We start from the raw sequence: 26,426 nt of genomic DNA, 5'->3' as shown, positions 1-26,426 counted from the left end.
AGGTTAAAAAGCAATTCATTTCTATTTTGAAGAGGCACATTTTTGCTTTCCACATTTGAATATTGAGTATTTAATTACACCTGATGAAAAACACGATGATGCTGGAGGAACTCAGCAGGCCAGGCAGCATCCGTGGAGAACAGCAGGTGGTCAATGTTTTGGGTCAGGACCCTTCTTCAGGACTGAAGATAGGAAAAGGGGAAGCCCAATATATAGGAGGGAAAAGCAGAGCAGTGATAGGTGGACAAAAGAGGGGAGGTGGGGTGGGCACAGGGTGGTGATAGGTAGATGCAGGTGAGAGATAGTGATAGGCAGGTGTGGGGGAGGAGGGGAGAGCAGATCCACCGGGGGATGGGTCAAAGGTAAGAAGAGAAGAAAGAGGCTAGGAAAGGGAAGAAGAGAAGAAGCATGTGTGGGGGGGGGGGGGGGGGGGGGGGAAGGGGTGGAGGGGGTTTGTGGGGAAGGGGGGGAAGGAAGGGGATCTTTCTATAAACCCACTGATGCCCACAGCTACTATTCACTTGGACTATCTCTGACACTTCTCTCTCCTTCCTCGATCTTTTTGTCTCCATCTCAGGAGGTTCCTTATCCACTGACATCTTCTACAAACCCACTGATGCCACAGCTACTACCTGGACACTATCCTGTCGCCCCCCGCCCAAGTCCAATCCCTTCCCACCTACATCCATGACACATCACACGCTCTCCAGCTCTTCAATAGATTTAAGTTCAGCAGCATGCACAACCTCATCTTCACCATGGACATCTAAACCTCCATTCCCCATCATGATGGCCTCATCGCCTTCTGCTTCTTTCTTGAAAGAGTCCCCTTCCACTAACACTCTCCTCCGCCTGGCTGAACTTGTCCTCACCCTTAACAACTTTACTTTCGATTCCTCTCACTTTCTACAGATCAAGGGCATAGCTATGGGCACTCGTATGGGCCCCAGCTATGCCTGCCTCTTCACTGGCTACATTGAACAGTCTCTGTTCCAAGCCTACTCTGGCCCCATTCCTCAACTCTTTCTCCACTATATCGACGACTGCATTTGTACCATCTCTTGTACCCGTGCGGAACTCAGTTTCATAGATTTCGTCACTAATTTTCACCCAGCTCTCCAATTCACTTGGACTATCTCTGACACCTCTCTCTCCTTCCTTGATCTTTCCATTTCCATCTCAGGAGATTCTTTATCCACTGACATCTTCTACAAACCTACTGATGCCCACAGCTACCCCATTCCCCGGTGGATCTGTCTCCCCTCCTCCCCATCACTCTCTTACCTGTATCTACCTATCACCACTTTGTGCACACCCCACCTCCCCTCTTTCGTCCACCTATCACTGCTCTGCTTTTCCTATCTTCAGTCCTGAAGAAGGATCCTGACCCAAAACTTTGACTGACTGCTTTTCTCCATGGATACTGCCTGAGTTCCTCCAGCATCATCATGTTTTTCATCTAGATTCCAGCACCTGCAGTCCCTTGCTTCTCCATTTAATTACACCTGATCAGTTTAGCAAACTGAGCCGCCTCTACTATTGATGAAAACATATGTACTGCATTCCATATTACTACCTGTGTAAAAAAAATTGGGAAAAAAAAATAACAGAAGTTAGAAGAAACAAAAGGTTAAGAAATGAAATATAGCGAAAGGGTAAAAACAAAATCAGTGTCTAGAGCATGCAATTAGATTTGCTAGGAATTATGCTGTCTTTTACTAGCACAATGTCCCCTATTACAGCAAAAATATCCTGTCAAGTTTTGCACCAGTTAAATGCAAATTACCTTTAGCACAACCTGATCTATTACAATCTCTCATGATAGATTTTAAAATATTAGGCACAAAGCAGCTATGCCCTTAGGAGAAATTAATCAACATTACAAATTGTGCGTGTTTTCAAGCTTTTGAGGAGATTCCAAATATCTAACTGGTTTTAAAAAGGTTTTAAACCACTTCTTTTTTTTTATTATTGAAGAGCTTGCTGTACCCCAAATTAAACAGAAAAGAGTTGCACATTTCTTAAAATTCATTTTCAGTAACACAAAAATTGGGTTACTCAAATAGTAAAACAACACTGAAGTTATTGTTTTCATTGATAAACCCATATCAGTTATTAAATCAGTTGTTATCATTCAAAAGTATCAACAAATTTTTGTTAAGTCATATTTCAAAATAATACCCAGCTATGCAGGTCCCTGGTAGATAATTACTATTTGAAAAGTAATCAAAATTTGGGAAGGGCAGAGATACATGAATACTTTACAAATTAGGTACAATTTTCTTTGTAACTAGCAGCTATGCCCCAAAGGAAATGTTATCCTATTATTATAACATGCGATACAAGTGCAGCATGGCACAAATTCAGTTGCCTTGAACAATGCAACTATAAAATACAGCCCTATATTCCAAACCTATCTGTACAGGCGACTGAGCATGCCACAAACTATTTTCCAAAAGTCTTCACTTTAAAAACTACATACTATTCATTTTAAAAGCAGTGATTGTTTTCTTAATGAACTATAATGGGACTGCCAACACTATTTTACTGCACAAGTTTTCTAACGAAGGTTAATACACTACTTTTGGCACCCCATTTGATTGAGAATTTTAATGATAGGCTGCAACTACAAAATAAAAAAAAATCTAAACTCATCCTGATATCAGCACGAAGAATGCTTATTAGCACTTAATTAAAAGCTGAACACTTGCCATTAGAAGCATGTTCACTGCAACACAAGTAACAAGTTTGTCCTTTCCCAATAATTACCACTGCTCACTCCTTAAATGTTGCATCCAATTTCTTTGAGAGAAGCAGTGATGCATATTCCAGCAAAAACAAAAATGGATGGCAATTAACAACACTTCATAAAAGCAGCCAAAATGTGAATATATAACCCTTCATCACCAGAACTCAAGCAGCAGAACATTTGCCAACTGGTTCTACACAGCTAATTCATCTCCCCAGTTGAACTCTAGATCATAATAGGATTAATCCTACAGACCAGCATTTGGATTTCTCTGGGTAGAGGTAGATAATCATTCATGCCATCCAGATCCAAATTCAATATAGGTGGCAAGTTTCTACTTGAACTATCAAACAAAGAGCAAAAATAAGGCTATTTGACTTTAATACAACAGTTGAAGGCAACTGATTAGTTTTTTTTAAATCAAACTCCAAATATTTTTTACGTTTATACTGTAGAACCAACTTTTGTATGTAGTCTTGCATTACCAACTTGGATAATGGGTGGAATTGGCATTTCATAACTGCCTTTGCAGTGTACTTGATAAGGCATAGGGTTCAACAGATACCAGGATATAGGTTTTATAAAGCTGACAGCAGCCTCGAAATAAGTTTGTGGATTTTTTTTTAAAAAAAGGCAGCCACTGGGAATAACAAGTTTCTTTTAAAAAAATGCCAAGACATAAAAGCTGTACATTCTACATTTCCAATCAACAGAAACATTACAAGTATAGCAGTCTGATAGCAATGCTCAGGATTAGTAACCCAAATCTTCTAAATTCAAATACTGCCATGCAAACTATGAAATATGTCTGATAAATTGCAAGTTAGTACCAGAAAATGGCCATGAAGCATGTAAATTATTTTCTAAATGTTCCAGTGGTCCACCAACGAATAGTCTTCAGGAACAGGGATTTCTCTATACCAGCCAGACTTTCCAGCATCATCCACACACGAAAACCAAGAAAAGAAATCCTAGTCAAAGGACTAACCTAACACCCAAAACAGAATCATCCAAGTTTCTATATCCACACTAATTTTGTTGCAGCCCAAAGTCAGGAGCTTGATGAACATAAATGACCCAACTGAATCTGGCCATACATTTTAAATGAATTAAATTTAAATTATAATACAATATGGCCAGCACCACTGAGCTAGCAGCAAGGATATAGAAAGGGGGCAGGGAAAGGAAAATGACAAACAAAAGCAATCTTGCACGAGCAGATGGTGGTGGCCAGCAGGATCCAAATCGGTAGGGACGCAGAGCTCCGTCATTTGAACGCTAAAAGAAACAAGTCTGTCCACACTCATCAGCAAGGAAAGTAGACAGATTAAGAAAAAGTATGGTGTTACTTTGCACTGGTGAACAGTAGCCAAGACTATAAAATACATCAACAAATTTCCTCAGAAGCTTGTTATGAGAATGGTACCAAAATAAAAACTCCTGCTCAGTTTGTTTTAAATGAAAAAGATTCCAACACATGCAAGATTTGCTCTCATCATATATTGCACTAACTTTCACAAGAGACTCACACTGGAGCTTAATAGACGGCAATAAAGAACAACATATTCTTTATGTAATTGAAGATCAAAGATTGCAGATACTGGAAATCTGAAATAAAATCAGAAAATGCTAGTAACACTCAGCAGGTCAAGTAGCATTGGTGGGCAGAGAAAATGCATCAACATTCAAGGTCCATACAGGTGAAAAGTCTTTGACCTGAAACATTATCTCTGTTTCTCTTTCCACTGATGCTGTCTGACCTGCTAAGTGTTTACAGCAAATTCTTCAAGTAACCAGCATTCTGTATGTCCACAGGAGGAGATTCCACACTGAGACTATTATCATATCAAAAACAGTTTGAAACAGGATTAGAACAGAAAGCGTAAAATCTCAACTCTGAGGCTGACCATCTCTCAAGATCGGTAAGTTAATTGACCATGGTAAAATGTTTTGTGTGTGGAATCTGGGTTAGGGGGTGGTGGTTTGAGGGGAAGGCGAGAGAATAAAATAGGATTTGTGCTTTATGGTCAGCATGGACTCGATGGGACAAAGGGCCTGTTTTCAGGCCATATGACTCCATAATCCTGTTTCATGGCTCATGAATTTGTTATTTTATATGGGACAATTGAGCAATTTGGGCCAACACCGATTGGAGTTTAAAACAATGAAAGATAATCTTACTGACACAGTAGATCCTATAACATGTGACAGGATACATACTGAGAAGTCAGTTCCCCTTGTGGGGGAATATTGAATTGGGGTAGAGGGGAGAAATAGCTTCAGAATAAGGAGTCACCCTTTTAAGATGGCAAAGAGAAATTTCTTTTAAATTCTCTGAACCTTCGGAAGTTTCTATCACAAAAGCTGTGGAGCTTAAGTCACTGAATATATTCAAGGCTGGGTTAGATAGATTTTTGGATGATAGGGAGTTGAGGACTATGTGGCAGCATGGTGGATCTCAGGCTAATATCAAATCATTACGTTCTTATTAAATGGTGGAGCAGGCTGGAAGGATTGAATGGCCAACCTCTGCTCCTATCTCATACTCCTATTGGTCAGAGTATTTATAATAACTCACAAGTGAAGATCATCTATCTTCTTCATAAATCACTGCAGATATATCTAGTTGGTATCGTATTAGATACTCATAAGCACATTCTAACATCATGTGTTATTAAGTCCAGTCCACCTGCAACTTTCACTCAGTCCTCTACTATTATACTGGGGTTACATTGTCTGTCATCCGTTGGATGCAGGTGGTAAATGGGCTAAATCTCCTTTAACATTTCTCGATCCCGAGGCCTCTATGACCCAGAAGTTCAAGGGCAGCAGGGACATAGGAACATAGGCATCATCTATTAATTTCTCCTGGAAGTTGCACATTATCCTAACTTGTGAACATAATACTGTTGCTTCATTGCTTTAGAGAGTCAAGATTCTGAAATTCCCAACCAGTGGGATTACCTTCCACACACAGCAGTGCAGCAGTTTCTCAACTGGAGATAGATAATAAATACTGGCCTGGCCAAGAATGAATAACAGAAGTGGGTCTGCAATATCTCTTAATTTAATTTCTCTTTCTCCTTCCTTCTGTTTCACTCTTCCCCATCTCTCAAAAACTTGCATGCATTCTCAAGTAGGTACTTAAAAGCTATAAGCTTTTCGTTAAACAAATATAATCTGTCAAGCAGAACTGCAGCTATTATCACAACCACTTGGCTTTTCCTGTCCCATCAGATATCTTCAGTCAAACTGTTTAGCAAGATATTATTGGATTGGCCAATTACTCTGAAAAAATACACTTTCAAAAGGTTAATTCCCTCCTGTGAAGCTGATAAAAGGAGAGATGGAAAACTACAAGCAAACACAGCTGAAGTTGGGGAAGGTGACAGGGACAGAAGATACACCAACATATTAATACTCCATCAAACGATGTTGAAAGCACAGCTCAATTACCTCAGCTTTTCAGATGCAGTAACACTTAAATCTGTACACATTTCATTTAGGCGGGGTTTTTCACCATATGTTCACGTTTTTTCTACTTTCATGAGCAAATGACTAGAAACTGCATTATATAGTGCCGTGGTTTTGTGCATTACACAATCCAATTTGCAATAAAAATCAAATGGAAATGAAATTTGGGTATTTAATGCACAAATCGTGGTCCACAGTTTTTACTCCTGAATATACCTGTTGCACTACCATATGAAAGACCCAAATAGTGCGTGGTATCCAATGACATACAACACATGCCAGGAAAACTCTGATGGACAAATGCATGACTTCTTAAATATGGATGGAAGCTTGCTCCAGTATGAATAGCCCAATTTCTGCATGATATAAACCATCCAGGGAACTTGACACAGGTAGGTCCCTTTTAAGTGACTTACTTAGCCAGCTCTTGCCCTGGTCCACAGCCTCGCAAGGCAAGGACCTGAATCTCCTCCATTTGCTTGCAATCATCACCTAACCATCCTTTCCCTACCCACATATCTTCTGCCCTAACACCTGCACACCCCCAATCATCAATCACACAAACCATCCTGATGCAACGACCACCATCCCCTACTCAAACAGCAGAGGCTGTTGAGGAAAGGCTTTCCTCATTCAGGGTGAATCTCTTGCATTACTGAATTTTCAAACAGCACACACTTGAACAAAAGCATTTGATGGGCGCAGCATCTGTCTAATGCACCTCTGGCAAGCACCAACCAAATCCTAGGCCAAAATTTTCCATTGCATATCACTAATTGTTTTATTAAACTTCAAAAATTTCATAAAGTACTCTCCTAAAAATTAGCACTTTGTAAGGGCAACCAATCTATCTGGCACATCAATAGCAGTAATCGACATACAAAAACAATCTGATAACAGAAATGAGTAAAACTACTCCATAAGGAAGTGCACTTTAAAGAACTTTTTTTCCCTGATAATCTAAACAGACTTTTGGTTCTTCAAAATAAAACTTTACCAGAACTTAGCCTTCATCTGTTCTTAGTTTAATTCTCAGCATTTAGTACATGACCCCCATTGTCCTTTACATGTCCCTTCACGATGCAGGCAGCTGCCATAAAATGGGTCAGCATTTATTCATACTGCAGCTGTTGTTAGTACGAATAGATAGACTTCTGTTGTCTGCTTCCCCATGGGAGACAGGTTGACACACTGCACGTTTAATGATGGAGCAAAGGTCTCAAGATTTGTCAGCCCAATTTTATGCTGCTCCGGTTTGTCAAGATACACCAGTGTCTTTCATGCAAAATGATGCATGTGTCAGAGCACGAAACCAATTGTCCTACACATGATAATTATGAAAATGGGCAATGGATGTATGAAAGAAAAGACAGGCAGAGTGACAGGAGATGACTAGAACAAAAATGGAAGAATAGAATTTATGATATCCACAGCCTAGTCAGGGGACAATATTGTTATTTTTGGAAATTGTATTAATAAGTGTTCAGAGCTTAATAGATATTTCAGTTTGCTGAATTAAGATCAATGGTGTTCAAGCATCTTCAGAGATTAAGAGTGAATATGTAGATGCAGTTGGATTTCAGGCACAATACTGAAACAATTAAATAACTAATGAAAGAGTAGGACCTCTTAAGGAACCAGTCCTAAAAAGTAATCCATGAATGTAGGTGGAGGATATGACATGTTATGAATGAATAGCTTTCAGCAGCCTTAACAAGTAAAGAATGAATCGGAATCAGATTTATTATCACTGATTTAAATGACATTAAATTTGTTGTTTTATGGCAGCAGCAGAAAGATGGCAGCATTGTAATTAAGGAGGAAGAATGGGAAATGGATGGGATGAACATGGTAAGGGAGAAAGTTTAAAAGGATTCAGCATCTCTAAATGAAGACACAAGACACTGCCAAAGCTGTAATCTGGAGCAAAAATCAAACTGCTGGAGGAACTTAGCAGGTCAGGCAGCATCTGTGGAGATGGAGACAGTCGACATTTCAGGGTGACATTCTGCGTCAGGACTCTGGTGCCTGACCCGCTGAGTTCTCCAGCAGTTTGTGTTTTGCTTCAGCAGCTTTAAAACTGGAACAATTGCCAGGCCAAGACGAACTATTTCCCAGGCTGTTAAAATAGGACATGAAGACTCTTAACATCACTTTTCCAAACTTTTCCTGGGTACAAGGCTGATCCCAGAGAACTGGAAGACAGCTAAAGCAGTTTTTTTTTTAAATCAATAAAGGGAATTTAATTTCACTCATGGATAAATTATGGGAAACAATTCTGAGGGACAGAATAGACGTTTACAGAAAACAGAGATTAATTAAGAACAGTCAGTATGAATTTAAAGGGTGTTGTCTATCTTGACTGAACTGTTTTTTTTAAAGCAAGTAATAAAGGGGAGAAGTCAATAAGCACAGTGTGATTGGATTTTTTAGCGTGGCTTTTGACAAGATCCCAAGATAGATTGGTCAAAAAAAAAGTATTTTGTATCCATGAAAGAGTACAAAATTAGACCCAAAATCATCTCAGAGGCAGGATGCAAAGGACAATGGTCATGCATGTTTTTCTGACTGGAAAGTCTTTACCAGCTGTGTTCCACAGGGTTTTGTACTTGATCCCTTGTATTTTTTTAGTCTGTGCATTAAAAGACTTACATTTACACATAGTGGGCATAATAAAATTTGCACATGATACCAAAGCTGACCATTAGTTAAATAGCAAGGAGGAAAACTTTAGTTGAGCAAGATATGGATGCTCTGGTAAGTTGGGTAGAAGAAAGGCAAATAGAATTTAATCCAGTGAATTGTGAAGTAAATATTGGTGGAGATGCAACAAGACAAAGGAATAAACAATAAAGGGAAGGATACCGAGTAGTGTGGAGGAACAGATTGACCTTCAAGGGCATGTCCAGAAATCCTTAAGAGAAAAAAAATCAACCGAATAGGTGATCAAAAAGGATGCATTCCTTTATCAGCCAATACTAAAGCAAGGACATTATCTGAGAACTGAAACCACAGCTTAAGTACTGCATGCAGTTCTGATCAACACATTACAGGAAAGATGCAAATACTGGGGACAATACAGAGAAGATTTATGAGGATGTTTCCAGGATTGAAATTTATACCTGTAATGAAATAATGGTTAGGTTGGGGCTCTTTGCTCTGGAACAGAGGAGGCTGATGGGAGACAAATGAGCCATGACTTAACTGAGGTGCATAAAATTGTGAAGGACCTAAATTGGAAAGAATATTTCCTGTTGCAAAAGGATCAAAAAACAGGGACATAAATTTAAAGTAAATGTTAGAAGGATTACAGGAGAGATGAAGAAAAATGGTTTTCACGAAGAGGGTAGTAGGGGTCTGAAACTCAATGTGTGAAAGAGTGGTGGGTAGAAATTACATTGAAAAAGCATTTGAATGTGTTCATGAAAAGCTGTGACCTGCAAGCTACCGACCTAAAAGGTAGGTGGTGGATTAGGCTTGACAGTTCTTATGACTAACATGGCACAATGGACTGAATGGTTTCCTTGTGTCATAAATTATTTACAATTTCAATGATTATCAGGTATATTTAAATCACCAGGCTCAAGTACTATTTCTTTCTTAAAAAAAGAACGTGCCAATTTAACCCATTTTGAATAAACCTGTCTTGTCATTCATATTAATGACAATTATTTAAACTTGGAGGTAGAGATTTACAGAACTTACATTTCAGTGTATGTAGAATTTTCAAGCATCAAGATATAGCTTTTCCTTGCCTTTTGTCCATATACAGAGACAATAAAAACTGAACAGAAGGGGCACATATTGATGGTAGATTGATTTTCAAACACCAGGCCAGATCTTCCAGAGTCAAGATCACCAGTTGCCTGCAGCATGGACACACAGTTTCTTCTAGCATGGTGCAGGGCACAGCTTGCTATTGGCTTTCAGCATTGCAGGGTCTTTCCCAATGCAAGCAACCTTCTGCATTGACAAGAGGAGGTTTGGCTGCAGCGAGGCCAGTTCACTGCTTGCCAACCCCACTGTCTAACCTGAATGATTAGGAATGAATTCAACTCAAACATTCAAAATTGCTCAGGACTTGGCAAAAATGTATATTTAAAAAAAAAATTTAATCTAGTGCTAGAACAATTAAAAACATTTAAATAACCTCAATTAAATCAAAAAGAAACCTTTACTTGTCTTTCTCCAAACAATTAATTTCTCCCACTGATTTTAATGGTCTCTTTGTATTCATGCTGGGTTAACCAGCCAGATAGCCCCAACCTGAGAGCTAAGAAACGCCACTGGACTCCATGAGCAGTTCACCAGCAAAATCCCAAGGAAAGGAAATTCTTTCTTCCTGAAGCATCTGTTACCCAAAGATTCCACAATACCTCTAAGTAGATGTTGCGAGTTGGTCCAACAGGAGAGCTATCTATATAAATTAAGAGGAACTTCCCAAGTCAGGTTTCAAATACTGGACTAGGAACTCTTAAGGAAGGCTCCCTTTAAAATTGCACAGCCACAGATCAAGCAGCTCTATGAGTACCTTGGTGGGTTGTAGACACCCAAGGAAAGGCAGACTTTGGATCAATATGATCTATTTTCCCCTGGCAATTATCTAAATGAGAATTGCACTTGGAATGTTGTAATATTATGAAAAATGGTTCATCCTTGCAAGCATATTCTTAATATGAAAATGCCCAGTCAGATATTCCAAATTTGACCAGAAACCAACAATGTATTCTGAGAAACATTGATTTTTGTACGTGTAGTGCTGAAGGAGGCAGCAGAATATCAAGGCAAGAACATAACAAAATAAAAAATAGGAGCAGGAGTAGGCCATCTGGCCGGTCGAGCCTGCTCTGCCATTCAATAAGATTTTGGCTGATCTGGCCAAGGACTCCGATCCACCTACTTGCCTTTTCTCATAACTCGTAATTCCCCTACTATGCAAAAATCTATGTCTTAAATATATTTAATGAGGTAGCCTCTACTGCTTCCCTGGACAGAGAATTCCACAGATTCACTGCTCTCTGGGAAAAGCAGTTTCTCCTCATCTCCATCCTAAATCTATTCCTCCGAATCTTGAGGCTATGTCCCCTAGTTCTAGTCTCAACTACCAGTGGGAACAACTTTCCGGTCTCTGTCTTATCTACCCCTTTCATAATTTTATGTGTTTCTATGAGATCTCCTCTCATTCTTCTGAATTCCAGTGAGTAAAGTCCCAGGCGACTCACTCTCTCCTCATAAGCTAATCCCCTCATCTCTGGAATCAACCTGATGAAACTCCTCTGCACCACCTCCAAAGCTAGTCTATCTTTCCTCAAGTAAGGAGACCAGAACGGCACGCAGTAGTCCAGGTGCTGCCTCACCAGCACCTTGTACAGTTGCAGTACAACCTCCCTGCTCTTAAATTCAATCCCTCTAGCAATGAAGGCCAACATTCCATTTGCCTTCTTGATAACCTGTTGTACCTGCAAACAAACCTTTTGTGATTCATGCACAAGCACTCAAAAGTCCCTCTGCACAACAGCACACTGCAATCTTTCACCATTTAAATAATAATTTGATTTTCTATTTTTCCTTCCAAAGTGGATAACCTCGCATTTACTAACATCGTACCCTATCTGCCAGACCCTTGCCCACTCGCTTAACTGATCTATATCTCTCTGCAGACTCTCCACATCCTCTGCACAATTTGCTTTTCCACTCAATTTTGTGTCATCAGCAAACTTGGATACGCTACACTCGGTCCCCTCTTCCAAATCTTGAACAGTTGCCGGCCCAGCACTGACCCCTGTGGCACCCCACTCACCACTGATTGCCAACCAGAGAAACATCCATTTATCCCAACTCTCTGCTTTTTATTGGTTAACCAATCCTCTATCCATGCTAATACATCACTCCCAACTCCATGCATCCTTATCTTATGGATAAGTCTTTTATGTGGCACCTTATTAAACACCTTCTAGGTGTCCATGTATAGAATATCCACCTGTTCCCATCTATTCACTGCATTCATTATATCCTCAAAGAACTCCAGCAAGTTTATCAAACAGGACCTGCCCTTCCTGAATCCATACTGTGTCAGCCTGATGGAACCACTTCCATGCAGATATCTCGCTATTTGGAACATAGAACATTACAGCACAGTACAGGTCCTTTGGTCCACGGTGTTGTACCGACATTTTATCCTGCTTTAAGATCTATCTAACCTTTCCTTCCCACATAACCCTCCATTTTTCTATCATTCATGTCTAAGAGTCTCTTAAATATCCCTAATATATCTGCCTCCACCACCTCTGCCGGCAGTGTGTTCCATGCACTCACCACTCTGTGTAAAAAAACATCTCTGACATACCCCTTATACCTTTCTCCAATTATCTTAAAATTATGCCCCTCGTGTTAGCCATTTTCACCCTGGGAAAAAGTCTCTGACTGTCCACTCAATCCATGCATCTTATCATCATATACTCCTCTATCGAGTCACCTTTCATCTTCCTTTGCTCCAAAGAGAAAAGTCCCAGCTCGTTCAACCTATCCTCATAAGACATGGTCTCCAATCTGGGCAGCATCTTCCTTAATAATAGCTTCAAGCATTTTCCCAACTACAGACGTTAAGCAAATTGGCCTATAGTTACCTCCCTTTTGCCTACATCCTTTTTTTAAACAGTGGTGTGACATTTGCTGTCTACCAATCCACCGGGACCTGCCCAGAGTCCAGAGAATTTAGGTAAGTTATCACAAACGCCTCTACTATAACTTCATCCATTTCCTTCAGTATCCTGGGATGCATCCCATCAGGACCGGGGGACTTGTCTACCTTTAGGCCCACTAGTTTTCTAATCACTACCTCTTTAGTGACAGTGATTATATCGAGGTCCTCACCTCCCATTGCATCATGATGTTTCTCTTTGGCATGTCAGACGTGTCCTCCACCATGAAGACAGACACAAAATAATCATTCAAGGCCTCGGCCGTTTCCACATTACCTAATATTAATTCCCCCTTCTCATCTTACAAGGGATCTACGTTCATTTTAGTCACCCTTTTCCGCTTTATACAATCATAAAAACTTTTACTGTCTATTTTTAGATTATGAAAGTAAACTAACACAAAATATATCTTCCCTTTCCTTATTGCTTGCTTAGTGGTCCTTTGTTGCTTTTTAAAAAGTTTTCCCAATCTTCCAGTTTCCCCACTACTCTTGGCTACTTTGTATACATGAGCTTTTAGCTTGATGCCTTTTTTTATTTCCTTAGTTATCCAAGGCTGGCTCTCCCTACCCTTACTGTCCTTGCTTTTAACTGGAATATACTTCCGTTGAGCACCGTGAAAAATCACTTCGAAGGTCTTCCACTGTTCCTCAACTGTCCCACTATATAGCCTGTGTTCCCAGTCTATGCTACCCAACTCCTCCCTCATCCCATTGTAGTCTCCCTTGTTTAGGCATAATACACTGGTTTTAGATCGAACTATTGCACCCTTCATTTGTATGAGAAATTCAATCATACTATGGTCACTCTTTCCAAGAGGATCCCTAACTACAAGATTGTTAATTTTACCTGTCTCATTACACAGGACCAGATCCACAATAGTTTTCAGCAATTGTGGAATAACAAAGATTTATTGATCAATGAAGTCGATCAATTTAGTTAAAGGGGGAAGGTTGATGAGAATAGAGAAGAAAAGGAAGCACAGAAAGAGGAGGGCTAAAGGGTAAGAGAGTGAAGAGAAAATCTATTAGAATCAGTTTATGTTGTAAATTTATGCAAGGCTCAATAATCATGTATAGATAAAGCAGCATGAAAAATGTATTCTTGAACATTACTATGCAATTGTTTCAGGACAAAAACCATGAGAACAAAAATGAAAGTCACCATACTCGTGTCGTTCACCTCATTGACTACCAATAGTTTACCAGAGGCAAACTGACAGTAGATCTGCAATTGAGAAACTGAAGTAAAAAAAAGGAACGTTTTCAAGCTGTGTCCAATTCTTTTATCAGCAATAATCCAGAGCTTTTAATTTTCAATCTCCAATTGGGATGTAATTTTGTACACAGATGGATTAACTGGTCTCTTTGTCCTGAGACGTCATTGGTCTTTGCGAATGCTAATCCTTACAGCGGTATGTCTAATTATCATTACAAAAAGTGTCTATGAGAACCATAAAAATCAGCAGGGAATCTTCACATGAGCAATTAACATAAACTGATAAACAAGTAATCTGAATTTTCCAGATCTTCTCATGTATGAATAAAATTGAGAAAGGACACCCTCTATGAGAGTAGATTTTTTTCAACAAGACAGAAACATGCAAATGTTATCCATTTATTTTTGATTGCTAATATATTGTAAGAAGGGAGTGAAGCAGAAACCAGATGTATCAGCACTCACATGGATCAGAATAGCATACATGGCTCATTTAACAAAAATTGTGGGTGATTGACAATCTGGATACGATTCTCCAGTCAAAAAAAAGAGGCCAACCATAATGTCAGACTATGTTTGATAGGCCATTTGAATACGTGCATGACATTCAGTCACAGATGTCCATACACCTTGTAAACATTTTAGAAAGCATGTAAAAATAAAGTTTCTTAAACATGGAATCTTTGCAAGGATTGAAGATTTATAACTACTCTTAAGTACATAAAGAACATTACCCTAAAATACCAACACACAAAGTTATACAAATAAAAGTAAGTGAATAAGATAGGTATACACACTGTAAGAGGCAGACTGGGAAGCCCACGTACCCCGATGATGCCGTTCAACTCCGCCATGGTCACTTGCTTTGCACGTTCCACAGCCTGTGCCACCTGTTGTTGATGCTCGTTCACAGAAAGAAGATTCTTGTGTTAAATCACTAACCTTCATAACTAAATCCTGCTGCATTTAAAAAAAAACAAATATATGAAGATTGCTTCATTTATCACATACTGCAGGTGGACCAAATTCAAACTGTGTAGATTGAAACACTTGTAAAACACTTGTAAAAAAAAACCTAATTCAATGTTGTGCCGCAAATTAAAGCTCCAGAATGCATACCAAGAAAAAGAACTGCACCAAGATGCCTATCCTACCTCAACAGTGTGTAAACATATCTGAACCAGATTGTGCCCTCAATTACTATATTCATTCACAAACTTCCTGCGAGAGTCACTGGATAGGGATCAACAGGTAAAAACACACTGTCTCTTTACACCATTTCCTCAACTATAACAAAATTCAATAGTTTAGGCCATTGTAACTCTCCCCAATTGAAATCTGCTATTTCAACATAAATCGGGAATCAAAGCTATGATCTCTTTTTGGTTTGCCTTCTTGGTGCCATACAAGGAGAATTGACTTACAAATAAGTATGAAAGGGACAAACAAACAAGGGAAATTTGACAAACACATTTATGGACAAAAACTGTTCTCAACAATAGCTGCATTTTGGGAATGAAGATCAATAAAATGAAGAACTATAGCTATAATTCCTTGAAAACAAATTCATAAATTAAAATAAAAACATTAACTACAATCATAGAAACTTGGTTATCCAGTGTGCCATGCCTGTGCTCTTCAAGCTCAGACCAATATTCTTGCTTTCCATCCATAACACAAGTTCCTTACCCACAAGTACCTGTCCAACTTCTCTTTAATTATTCACATAATCAGCTTCCACTACATCACTTAAAATCCCCACAACTAAGTAAAAAACAATATAATATTCACCCTGAATTATACATTTATTGACTCACTTCCCAGAGGGAATTAATTTATATTTATCTACTACCAAAATGCATTAACTCTTGAATCACTTACTGAAGTAAACTGCCCTATTTCCCCCCCACCCCCCAATCTCTCCTCATAGCAAATATCCCTTACCCATGGCAAGATCCTGGTACTGTGCACCCTTTCTAATGTTTGGACAACAAATGGAGAAACTGCAAGTAAAACCAACACAAGCACTTTGTATTAAAATTTGCTGTACTTTTTCCATTGTATTGAGGTTGCACACTGCAGTACAAACATCTCGATATCAGAACTGTTTGAAAACATGCTTCCCTAAAACAGTAACAGATGTTCACAACATTCATCAGTGCTGATAACTACCTAATTTACAAATGCAGAACATAATTGCACTTTAACAGCTGAACAGTTCAATGAGTTCACTTACTTCCTGAGACAGAAAGGGAATCACTTGCGCACAAATCGTATTCAGTCTTTTCGCTATTTCTGTCTGGAAAAGTAGATGACAATTGATTAGTGGCAAAAACAAAAGCTCGACATTCACAGGTCAAAATCCTCAGTGAATACTGTTACATTACAAGAAAATAAATTAATTTGTATTGAGCTTCTGAATCCAAAGCAGCAGCAATAACTTAATTCCACTAACAATTGTGCACATTAGAACGGAAAAAAAAATACAGTGTATTTTGTCATTTTCAGAGGATAAATTAAATCCTGAGCATAATGTCTCACCTAGAAACCTCTGACAGTGCAGCAACACCCCCTCCAACACCCATATTGTACCTAAAGTATCAGCAAAGATTGTCTGCTCAGAATTCTACAGCAAGACTTAAACCCACAACAGCTATCGACTCAGCCATTACCATTTTTAATTAAACATTTGCCATTTGAAAATCATCATGCAAGAAAAAGTTTGCAATCAAACAACATAATTCACAGAAATCAATTCATATTTCACATAAGTTCCCTGGTAGGGCCCAATTTCATTAAACCATTATATACAAAATGCCAAGAATTCTTTCCTTTTCACAGAACTGGATTAACCAGTATATTTGCAGCATTTTCAAATGTTGCCGGAATTTTCCATTATGGCTTATTGGGGTAAATGCTATGACTGAGACATGCACACACACACCCCAACACTTATGCACATTAAAAGATATTTTGGAAAGCTGGAACAAAATTGGATTGTACAATAATTGCCAGTAGTTTTATAAGCCCACTCATCTCTAATATTTGCAGAGAACAACTCAAAACTTGAAATATTATGCTGTTATATGGCATTATGCTAATTAAGTGTTAATTTTTGAAACAAAAGGGTTTTATTTAAAGGTTATTGATAAAATCCTTAATTCTGATTTGATACAATTCAAAGGCTACAAACCAAAATATTGCTGATGCTAGAACTCTGAAAAATGGAAATCCTGCAAATACTCTGCAGATCAGACAGCATCTGTGGTGAGAGATAAACTGTTGAGAGGTTGACCTATAAATCAGAATATGGGGCATTAATTGTTTCCCTCTCCACAGACAGTACTTTATATGCTGAGTATTTCCAGCCTTCTCAGATAAAAGGTTGAAGTTCGATTTTTCCATTTGGAATCAGACCTTATAAAAGGAAGGAAGTGTTGATGAGGCTCTATGGGGTACTGGTGAGACCTCATTTGGAATACTGTGTGCAGTTTTGGGCCCCTTATCTTAGGAAGGACGTACTAATGTTGGAGAGGGTTCAGAAAACATTTACAAGGATGATTCCCAGAATGAAAGGGCTAACATACAATGAGCGTTTGTCAGCTCTTGAACTGTACTCACTGGAGTACAGAAGAATGAGAGGGGACCTCAGAAATATTTTGAATGTTGAAAGGACTGGACAGAGTAGATGTGGCTAAGCTGTTTCCCTTGGTGGGTGAGTCCAGGACTAGAGGGCACAGTCTTAGAATTAGAGGGTACCATTTAGAACAGAAATGAGAAGAAATTTCTTTAACCAGAGGGTCGTGGATTTGTGGAATTCATTGTCACACACAGCTGTGGAGGCCCGATCATTGGGGGCGTTTAAGGAGGAGATTATAGGTATCTAATTAGTCAAGGTATCAAGGGATATGGGGAAAAAGCCAGAAATTGGGGCTAGATGGGAATAGTTTAGCTTATGGTGAGGTAGCAGAGCAGACTCGATGGGCCGAATGGCCTACCTCTGCTCCTTTGTCTTGTGATCTTGTCTTAAGTAGGAGATGTAGTGAAACTGGACTCAGTGGTTCTGGATTAGGTAAGATAAAAGGCAAAGTCCTTGTTCCTCATTATTGTCTATTGAACGTTGATGTAAAGCACAAATGTGCAGATGCCAGACAAGTGCAAAAATTAGGTTTAAATACCCAACCACTCATTATCTAAGCTCTCATCAACTAACTTCTACAAACAAGCAGTGGTACGTAGTACCAGCAGAACTTTTCTCAAATGGACTTGGTAGAAGCAGAAGAGGGCAGAAAACAAGAACACTGGTTTTATAAATGTCCTTGATTGAACCATATCTTTTATTTTTAAATAAGCATGACTAGCAATAGTGCAACACCTTTTCTGTCAAGACATCCTAAAGGATTGCTTTTAAAGTGTGGTCACTATTTTGTAGGGCACAGAGAGCAATCTGTGCATATTCTTGCCATTGGATAAATTATGCTAGTAGACTGTAGAACAGTGATTTAAAAAAAAATCACAGGAGAACTGAAAACTAAGTACAATTCTTGTTTTATATTTTGCATATTAAGTCATGCCTACAAATTCTTATATGATGCATTATCAGATTATCTTTAACTAAAAATCTGTTACAGTGCTGTTAAACAATGCTGCTTGTGTCTTAAGGTTCACAATAGTTTTGAAATGTCAAACTAGTTAGAAATATGCTAATGTTGGTGGTAGCTCTCTTGTCTCTCACTCTGCAAGTTGTTGGAAAAGTTCCATTAGAGACTTGATTACAAAAAAATTAGGCCAACGTGCTAATGTACAATAACAGAAGTAATATGCAGTAGGAACTGCTGCATTTCAAATGAGATATTGATCTGCACATCTAGGAGGATACAAAAGAGCCTGCAGTACTATTCTGAAAAAGAAGAAGGGTTTTTGAAGAGAGAGGGGTATAATTATTCCTCAATCAGCATCACTCTAAAACTTCAGGTTTAATCATACAGCTACTTGTAGGAGCTTGCTTCGTGCAAATGGACTGCTGTCTTGCCTATGATAGGTTTAGCCTCAGTGGTGGCACAAGGGCTCAGTCAAAGATCATATTAGGTATGTTCATTCAAGCCCAATAATAGTGTGAAATTTTCTGCTTCATGGTACAGATAGCAAGATAACAGCTAGTAAAAATAGTTCATAGAATCATGGACAGGTGGAGGCCGTTAGATCCAAAAGGTCTATGCCAACTCCCTATTTCTACCTGTTCCTTCTCCGTAGCTATGCAAGTTTTTCCTCACTATATATTCACCAAATCCCTCCAAGGTTACAGATGTCAACTGTACACTATAAAACAAAAAATCCCCATGTCATTCTTAACTTTCTTCCCCTTTATATCTGTGATCCCTCGTCTTTGACCCTTCCACCAATGGGAACAGCTCCCATCCTAGCTTGGTGCTATACAAACTAGAAACTCCTATCAAGTTATGAGAGGCAGAAAACAAGAGTCTGCCAATTACCATCAGAATGATCAAAGCTATTTTAAGTTGCTATCAATGCTATATGGCTTTGAATAGTGCTAAAAGACCTCAGCAAGGACTTCTAACAATGTGACAGTCATGAAGTAATGAGAGGTTCCAGCTCGAAGAAGTGCCCACGTCCTGGATCAGATTTTGAATGCATAATCTCAACTCAAGTGAGATGTAGTCACTACATAAAGCTGATAATAAGACTGAGCACTATTCTACTCCTCACATTTTCATCATCATCTTCTACTTAGCAGTTCTTCAGAATTCCACTCTGGTTTTATGGGTTCAAAGCTGACTAATGAAGCAGACTCTTCCACAGATGGAGCAGCAGGTGCTTGAGGGGGTGAGTGGATGGGCAGTGTGCAAGATGGTGTACTCTTATCACCCCAAAGGTCTTTCGCAAACTTAGAGCAGACATGGCCCTGGAGGTTCCCAGGAGTCAGTGGGGATGTTGTATTTTCAAGAAAGCTTTGAGCATATCCTTGATTCTTCTCCTCCATCTGCTTGTAATCTCTTCAAGACAGAGGTTGGATGGAGGGTTTATTTTGGGAGCCTGTTTTCAGTCATGCAAACAAAATGGCTTGCCCAATGTAAACAAGTATGTGTAATTTGGTCCTCAGTGCTCGGATTGTTGGTCTGGAAGATGACACACACATTGGTTTGCTTACCATTCCAGAGAGGTTCACCAAGATAAATAATAGCTCACAAGAAACAGTGGGCCGGTAGGTAGCCGAATTAGTGGAGTGGTTTACTGATTGCTGAACCAGCCACCTTTGATCATCTTCTGGCTGATAAGGCCACTCCTTCTCCTTGCTGCTAGGAGTTAGAATCACCCACGATTCAGTGATCAAAGCAGCCAGATTGCTGCATGGCAGGAGACTTTGGGCCAAGCAAAACATCAGACATTTTAGGGTCTCTGGCTCAGTCTGGGACTCGAGGCTTTGAAAGGGGAATAGTGAATTTTGTGAAAGTTGTGGACCAGATAACTGTTCATCCAAAATGCCAGCCATCAAGGCAGAAATATATTGAACAAACAATTATCTGGTCTTTTAATTTTTTTAAATTACTACTTCCTAGTGGTGGGCAAATGACAATTAGGTTATTTGGTCTCTGACCATAACCTACAAGCTCTCACTTCAGCTTAAGAATTCAATGAACATCTACACAGCTTAACCAAAATCTAAGCCTAACATTTAAAACAGTAGATTTGTAACAAAAGCCAAAAATCACCACATTACCAATTTACCATATATTTATGTCACTTCAAGCTGCATTTTCATTCCATGTAAACCAAAGTACCTCAGACCTAAAACTCAAATAGCTGATGCTACCTTGGAAAAAGACAATACTTAATGTCTAATGAAAGCCTTTCCTTTGCAGTTTGAAACATTTATCAGTGATGCATAATTCACAGTTGATATACACATATCAAAAACAAAAGTGAATTTGATTGACAAAATATCAGTGCAAAAGAGATGAAAATAATAGCTGTATCCAATTGAGCAATAAACAGAACAGAATCATCCAACAATCCTCCAGTTCTTCATTCATTAAAGTGAATATTCAGTTTGTAACCTACTTTGCACAAGGGATCAAGGATAAACTCTGCCCAGAATTCAGCATTCAAGATTGTGGAGGAGGAAATTTTAAAACATTTAGTATGGATCATCATGACTAAAATGAGTAATAATTTTTGTTACATTCAAATAACACAGACTTCTCGTGCTGGTCAATAAAACAACTTCAAGCAATGCTCCTATCAACTGCAGACTTGTTTCTTCTTTAAAATAAACAAATTTGATCTGTCTTAACAATCACATCTCTGTATCACTTTCCCCTTACGCCACCATCCAAAAAGGAACGAGTTAGCAACTTGCACTCTCACAAAGCAATGTCCCATTATATTCATGTAAATAAAGAACAGTCCATCCCTAGCTGCTCTTAAGGACTTCAGAAGTCAATCAGGTAGCCAGGGCCCAGATCTGCATGCAGATCAAATCAGGATTGCTCATCTATTCCCTGTAGGCCTTTGATAAATCAGTCATCCAGCAGCTTTGATAACCTTTTTGCCAGTGGCTGTCCACAGGTTTGGACAGACCAATACCTAGTCAATAATATAGGAAGTTGGTCATTTCAGGAAGATCAGAACAAATCCAACCCACTTAAATATGGCTCAACTATCCTGCTCTTAATCAAACATTGGCAAAATGATGGATGGACTGAGTAATATATCTAACTAGTACTTATTCACCAATAAATTGCTTCCTGATACTTTATTTCTACTCAAAGCACTTGGATCCACACTTCACCGTACAAACAAAATATTTGTTCATTGGCAGAATAGACAGGTGTAAATCAAGGTGTCTAGCTGCCTTAAAACTAACAATAGTTGGTAATGGCAGTGGGAAGTAAAAAAAATGTGAAAATATTTGATATACAAAATATTCCTAACATTCTACAAAAATTATGCAATGATTATTTAGCATAGATAATTAATGCTAGTAATTACATAATATTGATTGTTCAAATATAAACAGGAGCACTTTGGTATGAGGAATAGAAGGCACTATATTACTGAAAAGATGCAGATCCAAATGGGATAGACAAACAACATAATCTTTGGCTACAAATACACCAATCATTAAAAATTGTGCCCTTGGTTAGCAAGGGCATTAAAAGAAAAAAAGTTTATTTCTAGGACTGAAATGAACAGCAAGGGAGTTGATGAAACCTGTAACAAAAACTTTATTAAACCACACTTCCAAGTAGTGTATGCAAGTTGAGCATCAGATTATCAAACAAGGATATATAGGTACTAAAGATGGTGCAGAGAAGATTTACAAAGATGTTATGCGAAATGCAAAGATGGACAGGCTAGGTGACTTTTCTCTTCTGTAATGAGGACCGAGAAGGTGACTTAATAAAATTATGAAAGGTGTTAACAGAGTTGATTCAGGGAGAATATTTGTGGGAAAGAATATAGTGAGAATCCATCTGTCTATTATAAAATCCAGTCTGGGGATTGAGAAGGAATTTCCTTACCCACAATGTGGAACTGACTGCTGCACAGAGTGGTTAAAGCTGTATTTAAATATGAGACATTCAAATGACAGAGAAGAATATAAAGTGTTATAATGATAGATTTAGATGAGGAAAAACTAGAATATGTTCAAGTGGAATAAAGACTCCAACATGAATTGGATGAGCTGAATGGTCAGTTTCCGTGTCATTTATCCACTGCAATCCTTAATATTAAAGCACCTTCAACCAAGAATAGCATTCAAAGAAAAACTAATGACTGGAGACATGTCAAGCAAAGAGGAAGGTAGAGGTCAATCATCGTTACCCCAGGACACCACTGCAGGAGCCAAACTTGAGCTATCTTCAATTTCCATCATTGTGAGATCAGGAGTTTCTACAGCACTACACTGAAGACCAGCAAAAACAGCTAAAGTATCCCAACCAAAATTTATCACTCAACCAGCATTACTAAAAACAAAATTGTTATTGTCATTTTGCTGTCTGTGGGAGTTTGTTGTTGCAAATCAATTGCCTAGTATCTTTGTTCAAAAACAAAATCACTAATTACATATTAAAGGCATTTCATTCACTGCAAAATGCTTTGGAACCCAGGTCATGAACAGCACTATTCATATTCTGGTCTTTCATCTGAAAGTATAGGATGTTTGGCAATGAGTGCATTATTTATCCTCATTCTCAATTCCTCAGGCATTGAAACATTTCATGTCTGATTGCAGAAAGACCAGAACAGCATTCAGTCTCCTGAGTGGCAAACAACATACGACACTCAAGTACCAGGCAATGACCAACTCCAACAAAAGAGTCTAACCACTCCCAACAGTCAATAGGATTAATATCTTTTAACTTCCCTCCTTCATCACTGACCACCCAAACAACCAATTGAATGCTGTGGAAATGAACTGATCAGAGGCTGGATACTCTCTATCCAATAATTCACCTGTAACTTCCCAAAGTCTTTCCACCTCCTGCAAGTATATCAGAAGTGTGATGGATCACTTTCAAGTTGCCTAGTGGGTACTGCTCTGAAAACACTCAAGGAGGTCAGCACAAACCAGGCTAAATGGCACCTCATCTCCACCTTAGAACATTTACACCCTCCACTATCAGCACCTCACACCTGTATTATTTGTAGGATTCACTGCAGCAATTCACCAAGGCTTCTTCAGCAGAATATCACAAATCCAAGGCCTCTTCTAACTGGTTTGGGAACAACCTCTAGGTTCCCTTCCAAGCTAAACAACAAGTCAACTTAATAATATTTTGCCATTCCTTCATCACTTCTGGGTTAAAATCTGGAATTCCCCATCAAAAATGCTCATCTTGCTCATGATGCCCATAATGCCAAGAATTTTAAAAATAAATTCTGTCTACTAACAATCAGAAAAGATGGAAGCCTGCTGTTCCACAGGCTGGAAGAAACTAGCACTTAAATTATATCACAAACACTATCATGACCTGGAAGACGCCAGAAGAGTGAGGAGCCAAAAGGTGAACTAAATGTGACTTTGACCACTGATGCAATACCTTCTGATACATTCTGTAGATAACAATGTGCAATACGAATACTTTTTTTAAAGAAAAATTAAAGAGGCAGTTTTTTTTAAAATGTAATCATGAGAAGTTATATGCAAAATTTGTCAACACCAAGGGAGTTCTAGGTTACTTGCTAATCTCAAGTTAAAAAGAGGCCTATAAAAATTACACAAACATATTAGCCTTAAAAATCCATGCAATCCATGCCACATCCATTTCTTTATGTATGAATATAAAAAGCTTTTAATCCATTCAATCTCTATTAATACTTATTAGGTACAAGTTTAAGGACTCAATTGTTAACTCAATTCAATCTGATTCCATAAAAATATACTTAAAGAAACAGTTCATGTTTCAGTAAGGACTTTTGCAATAAAATTTAATAACTGTTTCCTGCTGCACTAAACTTCACGGTGTAATTTTACAGCCATTTCAAGGCAGTGCAATTTCAGAAAAAAAATCTGTGCAATACTTCGCCATGGGTGTCGGGAGTGAAAAGGGGAAGACAGCATAATAAGCCAAAGTGCATTTGGGTGTTTGCCAAAAAAGGGCTGAAATTTTCCCTTATAAAATGTTAGCTAGAGTTGTAGTTCATAGAATTGAAGGCAAATTATTGAACCGTTTAGGAAACCAGCTAAGCGGCAGGAGACAGAGTTGAGATAATGATGAGGTAGTCTAACTGGCAATATGTGACTAAAGCATCCCAAAGGGATCAGAGTTGGAGCTTCATTCACTGTATCTATTAACTACTTAGATGATGGGGCAGAGAGCCACATATGCTTAAAAATGTGGCACTGAAAGCAATGCAGATAGAAACATAAAACCACAAATATTAATAGGATTGAGTGCATGGAAAAAGCTGTAGTAAATAGATTGCAATGAAAGCAAGTGTGAAGACCAAAAATGGAGAGATTAAATGGTGAAAAGCTAGAAACAGCTAAAACTGAGGTTGCAGGTTTGTGCATGCAAATTAAAATGGCAAACTTCAACAGAAAATATCAGGATCACAAGCAGATTGCCAGCCTTTATATCTAGGGGACCATAATACAGGGGACCAAAAGCACTGCTAGTTATACACAGCCCTCGTCCAATCAGACCCAATTACTTCAGATCAATACACCCAAAGAAGAATATATTATCCTTGCAGGAAGTAGAACGCAGACTTACAGCAATGATACCCTATCAAAAAATAGAAGTACAAAAAAATTATGCAAACCTTGTTTGCATTCCCCAGAAGTTATCACTTTAAACAGTGATTTGCACCATTTTCTAGGCATTATGGGGAATTGACAAGGTAAATCAAAATAAATTACTTCTGGTCATTGGCAGAATCTAGAGTCAAGGAAGAGAGTCTAAAAGTTACAACTAAGGCTTTCAAGAGCAAAGCTGGAGAACACATTTACTGCAATGTGTGGTAGAGGTATAGAACTCTTCTAAAACAATTAATAAATCAGTTGTTAATTTTAAATTGGAGAATTATGTACTTGTCAGGTGAAATAATAGTAAGAAGTATGGGCAAAAGTGCAGATAAGCAGTTCTGTCAGATACAAGTCATGATCTTAATACTTCATGGAAGAGGCTTGAGGTGCTAGCTCCCCCACTCTTTATCACATAAAAGGATATGTATGAAGTATTAAGCTTAAAGTACTCAATTCAAATGAAATTACCCAGAAACTGTATTACATTTTTGTGCAATTCCCTGATCAATTTCTATGAATAGTGAAATACAATTGTAAGAGGGCACTCACTGCAAAGATTGCAGCCTGCAATTTTTGTTCCAGGTCCTTCATCTGCCTGAAGTAGTAACGTACAGAGAGACCCCTGACATGTGCAGTAGTATGCAATACACATTTGGATGCCACTTCCATAATTTTCAATGAGACATGCATGCCCTGCCAGCCCACAGGCTAGACATGCAGTATCAGATTTTCCAGCATCTATGAAGCCTGTTTATGCACGATTTAAACAGGGCCTTCCAGTGCAGTTCCCAGGCTGGCACCAGGAATCCAATACAGGTAGATTCAATTTCAATTTACTGATCAGTTATCCCCATCTCACTTTGTGATCCTCACCCTATTCCCTTCACATCCACCAATTCACAACCCAACCACCCCTAATACTTCTTTTGCACGAGCCAAATAACTTCATCACATCAATGGTTTAAAAAAAAGGATAAGTAAGAGCAATCCTTCAGCAAAATGGCGAAGC

General features: G+C 38.6%; 1 protein-coding gene across 2 annotated transcripts in view; it reads right to left on the bottom strand.

Moving 5' to 3' along the window:
- Positions 1-26,426, bottom strand: part of LOC127572270 (transducin-like enhancer protein 1) — a 103,678-nt gene that overhangs the window by 58,964 nt on the left and 18,288 nt on the right. The window contains exons 6-7 of one of the 2 annotated variants that reach the window (XM_052019291.1): positions 16,379-16,441; positions 14,940-15,044 (exon numbers count right to left, since the gene is read on the bottom strand). In XM_052019291.1, the coding sequence (XP_051875251.1) occupies positions 14,940-15,044; positions 16,379-16,441 (168 nt within the window). The remainder of the gene's footprint in view (positions 1-14,939; positions 15,045-16,378; positions 16,442-26,426) is intronic. The other variant, XM_052019292.1, reaches the window with a different exon arrangement.

This window comes from Pristis pectinata, chromosome 7 (genome assembly GCF_009764475.1).
Source record: "Pristis pectinata isolate sPriPec2 chromosome 7, sPriPec2.1.pri, whole genome shotgun sequence".
Classification (NCBI taxonomy): domain Eukaryota; kingdom Metazoa; phylum Chordata; class Chondrichthyes; order Rhinopristiformes; family Pristidae; genus Pristis; species Pristis pectinata.
Note: the sequence above shows the minus strand (reverse complement) of the source record. Positions and strands in the feature narration are given on the sequence as shown.